The 9,443-nt window shown below is 56.3% G+C and overlaps 1 protein-coding gene across 3 annotated transcripts; it reads left to right on the forward strand.

Annotated features, from left to right (window-relative positions):
* Nucleotides 1-3,285: 3,285 nt before the first annotated feature.
* HOXB9 (homeobox B9) lies at nt 3,286-8,318 on the forward strand. 3 transcript variants are annotated; one of them, XM_060133216.1, is made up of 3 exons: nt 3,286-3,802; nt 6,460-6,691; nt 7,544-8,318. In XM_060133216.1, the coding sequence occupies exons 1-3, from the start codon at nt 3,286-3,288 to the stop codon at nt 7,563-7,565; spliced, it is 771 nt and encodes a 256-aa protein (XP_059989199.1). In that variant the 3' UTR covers nt 7,566-8,318. The 3 variants fall into 3 exon arrangements, with proteins under 3 accessions (XP_059989199.1, XP_059989201.1, XP_059989200.1); XM_060133218.1 differs by having other exon boundaries at nt 6,460-6,615; XM_060133217.1 differs by having other exon boundaries at nt 6,460-8,318.
* The last annotated feature ends 1,125 nt before the right edge of the window (nt 8,319-9,443 follow it).

Genomic DNA, 9,443 nt, shown 5'->3' on the forward strand with positions numbered 1-9,443 from the left:
GGTTCTTGGCCTCTGGGCCCTACTGTGGCCAGGAGCTGTAGCTTTTCCCTGCCTGCCCTTCCTGGAACTATCAGCTACTGGCCCCAGCTGTGTTCAGGCGCAGTGCTGGTGCAGGGAATGGCAAAAGCCTTCGAGAGGGTTTTCCTTCTTTCTCTTTAGGACTGGGGGGAGGTGGAGAGCAGTTTGGTCTCTCAGGGCAAAGTGACCCCCACTCAAGCAACCCCTCTATTAAGCAGCTCTAGAAGCTGAGCTCCAGGGGCCGCTTCTCTCTGTTTGCTTCTCTCTGTCATGTTGGGGTACCATTGTCTGGGAGAGAAAAGTATGTTTTGTGGGGTGGTCCTCAGAGCACCCAAACAAGGGGCTTCCTCTCAGCTGACCCTTTAGTCATTTGCCTGAGCTGGAATTGAGCTTCGATTTGAGGCAGCAGTGCTTTCTAGAAAGCCTGGCTGAAGTGGGACTCCTTGCTTGCTGTATCTGGATCCCCACCTGGAGGAGATGAGAGCTGGGGCACAGACTCCAGGGCTTGGGTGCTATTTCATTCTCTTCCCTCCAGAGCCACCTCTCCTGAGAAGACATGAAACCTCCAAAACCTGTCACTTTGGAATTATTTCCACCCTCCAGCTCGTTTGTGAGCAAAGACTAAGTTCTGGTCTCAGAAGAGAGGCCTGGGTCCCCTCCTTACCCAGTGCACCCAGGAGCCACCAGGGGTTAGGGACAGCTCACCAGACAACCAGCAACCCACAAAGCTGAACCCTGTCTGCTGGGACACTCCACCCCTGCAGAGCACAAGTCATGAGCCTGAATGTTCTCCTTCCTCTAACTTCTTCCCTAAACTAAGTGGCTCCTCAACTTCTCTCCTGTTGCAAAGAGAGACAGCGGCAAAGCCAGGGCCAGAGTGGGAACCAGAAGGGCTGTGGCCAGAGCCCAGCGTCTGCACAGCCTGGGTCTTAAGAACAGCCCAGTGCTGTGACTTTGCCATAAATTTAAAAAACTCTGCCCGCAGCCCACATGTCCTTTTGGGCCCTAATTTATATACTACAGAAAGTCATATACTCAAGCACACCATGCTTCATAACACCATTATTTACAGCAGGAGAGGAGTTTTTGTTTTTTTCTGAAGAAGAATATATTTATTACAGGTAAAGCCAACAGCAGACTCCATAGGTCCGGCGAATCGAGAACAGGTGTTTTGCCTTAACTGTGATGCATGCACTAGGCGCCCCGCTTTTTCCGCTGGCGAGTCCGGGGAGCTCCCTCGACTTTCCCAAGCGTCCAACCGCTACTTAGAAGAATTTGCATCGGATTTCCCACTTGGGTCCTATGGAAAAAGCAGATCTTCACGCTGTTTGGTTCCGGATCTGCTGGGCTGTCGCCCTCGGAGAGCTGGAGTGGAAAAGGAGGGGGCCGGCTGGGCGCCGGCATTGATCTTTAAAAAATCATTTTGAAATCGCCATAATGTGAAGAAATATGGCGCTTTGCCCTCGTATTTCACACGTAATGACACGAGATGGCTTCATTTGGAAAGAAAAGCGGGCGGGAGTGTGTGCGTGTGCGGAGGTGATCCACAGCTTTCTGCACGGCAGAGGGGTACATGGCCAAAAAGATAAAACCTCAAATTAGAATGGTCCCGCTTTTGTTAAAACGACAGGACTGGGACAGCCAATCTTATAAGGGCCCAGGGTCGGAGAATGCTGAGAAAATCGCCCCCAGCCTGCCCCAAACCCGACCGGAGAGGATTGGGTCTGTCCAGGGGCCGCATCTCCCTGAGAGCCCACACCACGAGAAGCCACAGCACCCAGGGCAGAAGCCGGAGGAAAGACTGCTGGAGATGGGCCAGGAAGCCAGCCGGTGGCCCCGAGGGAGCCCCAGTGCAGGGCCGCAGAGGAGATATCAATAAAGCGGGCTATTTGGAAGCTCCTGCGAGAGTGTCTGCAGGAGGGAAAGTGGCAGGAGACTGACCCTGCAGGCTCCCTGTCTATGCTGGTGTCCAATACAGCGTGTTTGGAAATCCTTCCGAGCAGGAGAGGCAAAAACTCCCGACTCACCTCCTTCCCCACTGGGTGGAAGGGGAGATAACTCTGGACTCCTTCCCACACCTCTGCTCTGCTGACACCTTAGGGAAGTTCCCTTAACCCTTTCTCCTGTTCGGCTCCCCCATCTGGGCAATTTTAAAGGTCTGTTATTCAGTGGAGGAAAGGAGAAATGGCTATGTACCCCCCCTTTCCTCTGACCAGGGCCAGAGAGAGGCCCAAGAAATTTAAAGGAGCTTTGACTATCCGTATTAAACTCGTTCAGAGGCTCAACTTTCCAGGGGCTGTTGTATCCCTTTAACCTCATGCGGGTTCTAATTTCAGGACAGCTAAATTTTAGGACAGGATCTTTGGACACGCAGGCCCTTTTATTCCCTTCTCTCCTCCCTCAGCCACTGAAGGGTCAGGAGAAACTCCCAGGCCTACAAACCTCCCAAACCAGTTACAGAGTCCCCTCCAAAGCAGACAACATCCTATAAAATCCCAACTTCTCCCCCATCTCTTTTACTTCATCTCCAGTGGCTTGCTGCTGCGCTGTTGTTTAATAAATATCTGGTGTCAGGGGACAGAGAAGAGAAAAGGAGAGCCGGCGGGGTGGAGTGGAGGTGTGTTTGTGTGGGGACGGTACCACCTCCTCTTGCTTTAATTATGCCCTGGGCCTCTCCGGCTGCGCCCCAGGCTGGGGCTCGCTCCCTCCCTCTGTGCTGCGCTCCCCCTCTCCCTCCGGGACCCGTCTGGGGAGAGGGCTCCACAGCCAGCGTCCCTCCCGAGGCAGCCCGCTGCTTTCCCTCCGCCTCTCCTCCGCCCCCGCCGCCCCATAGCGAGAACGGCCCCCCTTCCTGCAAAAGGGAGGGGGGCGGCCGGCAGCTCGGGCTGAGGGTTACGTGGCCGCCGGAGCCCTGACGTGATAGCACATTGCATCAGCATAAAACAATCCATCCTCGATATGGAATGCGGTGCGGACGGTTGACAGCGAGAGCGCAGCCCCCTCGCCGGATTGATTTATGTCGGAGCTGACGCTTTATCAGGCAGTCGGAAAAACTTTGACCAATCATTTTGCAAGGAGCGCTGAGCCAGGCTGCTCCACTGTACTTTGTTGGCTGAGAAGTTGAGCAGGGGTGGGGGTGGGAGGGTGGGGGGCTGGGGGGGTCGCGTCCGAAAGCCCTCACACCGGTCCGGGTGCCACCTCTCCCTGCTTGGGCGCTGCGCGCGAGCGCTTCCCTTCCCCCTGCGAGCGCCCGGATAATGTCTGAGAATGTCCATTTCTGGGACGCTTAGCAGCTATTATGTCGACTCGATCATAAGTCACGAGAGTGAGGACGCGCCTCCAGCCAAGTTTCCTTCCGGCCAATACGCGAGCCCCCGGCAGCCAGGCCACGCGGAGCACCTGGAGTTCCCCTCGTGCAGCTTCCAGCCCAAAGCGCCGGTGTTCGGCGCCTCCTGGGCGCCGCTGAGCCCGCACGCGTCCGGAAGCCTGCCGTCCGTCTACCACCCCTACATCCAGCCCCAGGGCGTCCCGCCGGCCGAGAGCAGGTACCTCCGCACCTGGCTGGAGCCGGCGCCGCGCGGCGAAGCTGCTCCTGTGCAGGGCCAGGCGGCGGTGAAGGCGGAGCCGCTGCTGGGCGCGCCTGGGGAGCTGCTCAAGCAGGGCACGCCCGAGTACAGTTTGGAAACTTCGGCGGGCAGGGAGGCCGTCCTGTCTAATCAAAGACCCGGCTACGGGGACAATAAAATTTGCGAAGGAAGCGAGGACAAAGAGAGGCCGGATCAAAGTAAGTTATAAAAAGTGAGGAAATACCCAGGCCGAAGGCCAGGCGAGGGGGAGGGGAGGGGAGGGGAGAAGCAATAAACTGCGGACAATGTGAAGGGAAACCGCGGCGACGGCCGGAGAGCGAGCGGGGGCGGAGGGAAGATGGAGGGAGGCAGATGAGTGCCCCAGAAAGGGAGACTGAGGCCGCTGGAGGAGCGCCGCCCCCACTCCTCCAAGTCCACGGGGGACCCGAGGCGCAGGGACCAGCTCGCCGCACTCTCGGCCTCCCTTCCCCCACGCCCCCGAGGCTTGGGCTGAAAGCCCGGGAAGAAGCCGACCACCGCCGGCTGGGAGAGGAGCTGGCGGGGCCGGGGAGGCAGCCAGCGAGGCCGAGAGCTCGCGCGGGCCAGGGCGGGAGCGCACCGGGCTCCCGGGCACCGCACGGCTGGCAGAGCTCCCCGCGCCACGCGCACACCGTAAAAGCCGGCCAAGGGGTAGTGGGAGGGGGCTCATTAGGATTTTATTTGCGATGCGACAGCTTGACGGAGGATTGTTTTTAGCAGATCTCGCTCAGTAGCCGCTTAGGGTCCGCAGCCGGCGCCGGGAGGGGCGCTGGAAGCCCGGGACCCGGAGACTGAGCCCCCTCCCCGGATGCGCCGGCCCCTCCCCGGGGGCCTTCCCTCCGGTCGCCTCCTCCCCTCCGTGGCATCCTCGCCCGGGTTGCAGCTTCCTTTTCTGCGGCTCCGGCTGCTCTCCGCGGGGCTCCCTAGCCCCAGCCAGAGCTGTCCGCCTCGCAGGGAGTTGGGGAATCGCTTCCGAACTTCGCGGCCGACCGGCTGCGTGGAGAAGGAGAGATACCCCGAAAGGACCCTGGGGAGTAGAAGGGTGGGGGGGAGAGAGGCTTGCGGAGAGGCTAACTTCATCCTCGGAAGGTAGTTTCTCACCATCTCCCACCCCTCCAAAAGCACCCCCGCCAGGAACCGAAGTCTGACTAATTTCCAGGATGTGCTGCTCGCTAAGGGCGGCAGGAGGGGAGTCGCGGATTTTTCGTCTTTTAAGGTTGAGAAGGGCAAATTGGTCGGGGCTCTTAGCCCCCAGACAATAACCTGCAGGATGGTGGGCACAAGTCCTCACCCCTTACTCTTTTTGGAGAGTGAGGGTCAGATATTTTAGTCTTTGCTTTTGCCCTGCCGGATTTCCCATCAGCAGAGCGGCCCACAGGCCCTTTAGGGTTGCCCTTGCCTGCTGGAGGGAAGAGAACTGCCCAACTTCCCTGAGGTCTCTGTGAGCTCCCATCACCTCCAACCTGCCAGGCTGAATCACAAGAGTTGGCATTTGGGTAACACGCTGGCTCTTCCCAAACCCTCCCTGCTCACACCCAAACAGAGCCCCCCCCCCGACCCCAAGCCCACAAACCCTACTTGGAAAGTCCATTACTGCAGGGCAGCAGTTTGGCTAGAATCAATAATTAACAGTTATTTTCCTCTTTCCTATTTAATGCGGCTGTGGGTCCCATCCCGGGCACTCACATTAAGGAAGTAGCTGCAAATTGGTAAGACGCGGCACTTAGTGTAGGATGAACCAGGTTTTTTTTTTTTAATATTCAGTGCTTTTCATTTGGGGTGAAGGAATCTAGTAGAGGGTGGCTGTTATTTTTAATTGGCTCTCCTTTATTTGGCAACTTTTCTGAGTTCAGAGGTAAGGAGAAGAGAAGCCTGTATATATGTTTCCTCTGTTTTCCCCCACTGCTACTCAGTCACCCCTTCCCTTTCTCTGTTCCCTCTCACCACATGCAGCCAGTTGGAGCTAGCTATGCTCTGAAGGACTTCTGTTACCCCCACATGATCCATGACTCCCCCCCCTTAGGACTGGACCAATCTTGCATCCCAATTTCCCTGAACTTACTTTAACCAAACTGCGAGCTGAGCAGGAGTGGAAAAGGAGACTATTGCAACCATAAGTTACCTGTGAGCCCCCAGCACTCCCTTGTCCACAGGCTGGAGTTGATAAATGGTTGCAATTGGGTTGCGTGTGAATTGGAGTGTGCTGGGTGTTTGCAGCGTCTCTAAATGTGAATCCCTATTTGTGGTGTGTGGGGGGGCAGTGAGATATCTGCACAGACACACATGGCTGCTGCCATGTGGCCAAGAGATGCAAGCTTGTGATCAAGGCAGGAGGGTGCACTCAGACTGGACTGGAGGGCCGGGAGGTCTCTTGACTGTGGCTGTGCAGAAGCCACTCTCCTCTCGCCCAGCCCAATCCTTCTCTCACTTCTCAGACCTAGAGCCAGGACCCTTCAGTCAGCCACCACTAGTTAGTCTGGTAGAGCTGGTGGGGGAGAGGGCTTTAGCCAGGCTGGGCTCTGACCTGAGTCCTAACCAGTTCCGACCCAAGTGGAGAAAGAGACTGAGTGAGGACCTGGGGCAGGCAAAGCTTTGGAAGTGGTGAGAAGCCTGGCACACGTTTGGCTCTATCCTGACCAAATAACTCACCTGGAGGTGCCTTTAGCAACTCTTGGCCCATCTCTGGAAGCCTTTCTGGGAACCTGAAGGCCCAGATTGCCCCTTTCTCCAATGTAAGATGAGGAGTGGAGACCAGGGGTGCACCCTCTTGGAAGGAGAACACGGGGGCCCTTCACCCCCTTTCCTTTCTTTGATTCTATCGCTGCTTCTCTTTCAGCCAACGTCTCCGCCAACTGGCTGCACGCTCGCTCTTCCCGGAAGAAGCGCTGTCCCTACACCAAATACCAGACGCTGGAGCTAGAGAAGGAGTTTCTGTTCAATATGTACCTCACCAGAGACCGTAGGCACGAAGTGGCCAGACTCCTCAATCTGAGTGAGAGACAAGTCAAAATCTGGTTTCAGAACCGGCGGATGAAAATGAAGAAAATGAACAAGGAACAGGGCAAAGAGTAAAGATTCCCCCCAGCCCTCCCCACCCCTTCCCCATCTCATGCTTATTTATAAGGGATGGCTGTGGAGCCTGTGCTGTCTGGGATGTATTCAAGTGAATGGGGAAGGGGGTCTTTTTCTTCAAAGTCCTTTTCTGCATCTAGAGCCTCTCTCCTTTCCTTTGCCCTCACCTGTCCTTCTCTTCTCCCTGGGCCTCAGGAGGGAGTTTTATTGATTTAGAAGGTAGATATAGTTGGTTCCTAAGAAGGTGATGGGCCCCAAGGAAAGAGTGCCCCTAGTAGAGCCCCTAGCAACCCTCTTAATTTTCCTGGGAAGCCCCAGCCCCTCACTTCCAGCCTGCTTGTTTCCCCCTTGTACCTATCCCAGAGTCACCCAGGGACACTCCAACTGCACACAGCCCAACAGACGCCCACCTGCATAAAGCCTGGAGCCCACAGTAACAATGGGAAGCGCTCACAGTCAGCACTCAAATGAAGTGGCACCCTAAATGCAGACCATCACACCCCAAATCTGGCGGGATAGCCCACAGACCATCAGGCAAGTCCAGGGTCTGCCCCTGATGCAATTACACACCAAGAAGAAGTCTAGAGACACACTCCTGAATGAGGCGCTGCAGCTCAAAGGGCCCAGCATCACAACACCATCCCCACGGAATCCTTAACTATACCCGGGCATGGACTCCAGGGCAAGTGGGGTAAATTCAGCTCCCAAGCTAGTGGGTGAGAAAGGACAAGGAAAGGCAGCGGTGGTCTTAGGAGAGTCTCTTAGGTTTTATGAAGGTCGTCCACATACACACACTGTGCTGCAGGAAATGTTTAATTCTGCATGTTTTCCTCTCCTTCCAACAAAAGGAGGTCAGATCGTGGGTCGTAAGCCTTGGCAGTGTCGTCCTCACGTTCATCTGTGCCCCGCTTGACAGAGACTGTAGCTTCTCTTGCTCAACACCGGCCCTGAATTCGCATCTTCCCCAGCTCTGAAATCAACTCTGTTCGGCCAATCCACCTTGCACCAGCGAGCCAAGTCGCCCCTGTAGAAACCCCCCTCCACCCTCCATCCTCTGCTAGCTCTACCCCTGCATAGGCGGAAAAGCCAAGTCAGGAGAACCCGATGGAGAATTTATTGTGAATCGATTCCCGGGCTCCTCTCCAGCGCAAGCTGTGGAGGGAAGGGGGGAGCGAAGGCTCCCCGGGCGCGCGGAGTTCGACTTCTTCCTCCTGTCCTGCCCGGTCTGAGCCCTGCGGAGGAGCCCCGGGCTTGTCAGCTGCCGCCCCAGCGCAGAAGCGCAGAGACCAGCGCCAGTGCCTGGCTTTGCCTCCCGAGACTCGGGCCTGGATGGCGATCTGCGCGCGCACGCTTCTGGGGAGCAGTCCCGCTTGCTAAGGAAAGAGGCGAAATCGCACCTAAGCATTAGGCCGGAGCTTACTCTCGGCTTCCTTTCCTCCCCCTGCTACCCCACCTCTCCAATCCCCTTCAATTCATGGACTCTCTCTCCTGCTTCTCCCGACCCTGCAAGGGGACATTCCAGTAGAACTTCTTTTGCTCTGTCGGTGGCAGTCGTGAAATTGTGCTGTGTTTTGTGATTTCTTTGGGGGTGATTGTCTCACCTGTTTTCAGTTGTTGCTTATATGGGAGGGTTGTGGGTGGGAGTGGGGAGGGCGAGGGGCTTAGAGCTGATTGTTTGTTTTGGAAGGAGAAAAACAAAGAAAAAGAACAAAAAATATATATCACTCTAGAAAATAAATCTCTCCTGTGTGTCATTCTGTGTTGGCTCGCCTCACCTGACCAGAGGTAGAGATGCTAGTTCCAAGAGGCTGGCTTGGAATAAAGAGAGAGTCCTGTGCCCAAGAGGTTGCAGGGTGGGCTTCCTAGTGGAGCTGAGAGCTGGTCCAGACCAAGGTTCCCAAGACCACTGCTTAAACTGAGCAAGAGCCTTCCAACAGGAGAGCTGGGAGACTGGAGGGGGAGAAAAGGAAAGATTAGTGGTTTGGAGAGGGGTCTGGGTCTGCAGGGAGCAATGGGAATCTTCCTCTTAAGTTGCACTAGAGACTTCCCCACCACCTCCAGAGCCAGAGGATGGCGAGGCCTGCCCTGCCATCCCTGGAAGCAGGTCCTCTCTCAGCTGGCTGAGAAAGCCACCTTGCTTTGGCCACTTTAAAGTATCATGCAAGTGAAGAAGGCAGTAACTCCGTTCTGCTATTCCCTGCAGCGGAGGGATGGGATGCAGATAGAGGCCTCCGGAAGGCCAGGCTGTCCTTTCTTCCACTCAAAAAGAGTAAGCCCCTTAGGGTTTTCAATCCCCACCTGGAGTTTGAGGCTCCAGTTTGAGCCACAGGGTAGCAGCCTTGGTGTAAGGCTGGTGGAGTTTGGTAGGGGTGGAGGCAGCTCCTACAGGCTGCAAGAGATGGTTGAGTGTGAAACAGAAATGGTTCAGGAGGGGAGAAAAACAACAACAAAAAACCCTTCCCAGTCGGACCCCAGAGTTAAATTCGGTTTCAAGGCACCTTTCTGTCCCCCTCAGACTGTGGCGTCCCACCAAAGCCTCAAATGGGGAGCGCTGTTCTCGGCAGCCCGGCCGTTCCCATCCAGCCGCTGGGATTCTGCTTCTGCCGGGCTGGCGCTTGGGAGCCGGCCTCCTGCCGGAGCCTCCCACCGGGCCCACCCAGCAGCGCTGCAGTCCGCGGAGACCCTGAGGTTGGGGTAGAGGTAGGGACAAAGCCTGGCCCTCGAGACAGCAGTCTGGAAGTGAAAAGG

Source organism: Lagenorhynchus albirostris, chromosome 20 (assembly GCF_949774975.1).
Source record: "Lagenorhynchus albirostris chromosome 20, mLagAlb1.1, whole genome shotgun sequence".
NCBI lineage: Eukaryota > Metazoa > Chordata > Mammalia > Artiodactyla > Delphinidae > Lagenorhynchus > Lagenorhynchus albirostris.

Excerpts from the sequence above, each read along its gene's own strand:
- HOXB9 (XM_060133216.1), top strand. The coding sequence starts at position 3,286 with ATGTCCATTTCTGGGACGCTTAGCAGCTATTATGTCGACTCGATCATA. Across the intron at positions 3,803-6,459 it reads CAAAGAGAGGCCGGATCAAA|CCAACGTCTCCGCCAACTGG; the intron begins GTAAGTTATAAA and ends CTTCTCTTTCAG. Across the intron at positions 6,692-7,543 it reads AACAAGGAACAGGGCAAAGA|GAGGTCAGATCGTGGGTCGT; the intron begins GTAAAGATTCCC and ends TTCCAACAAAAG.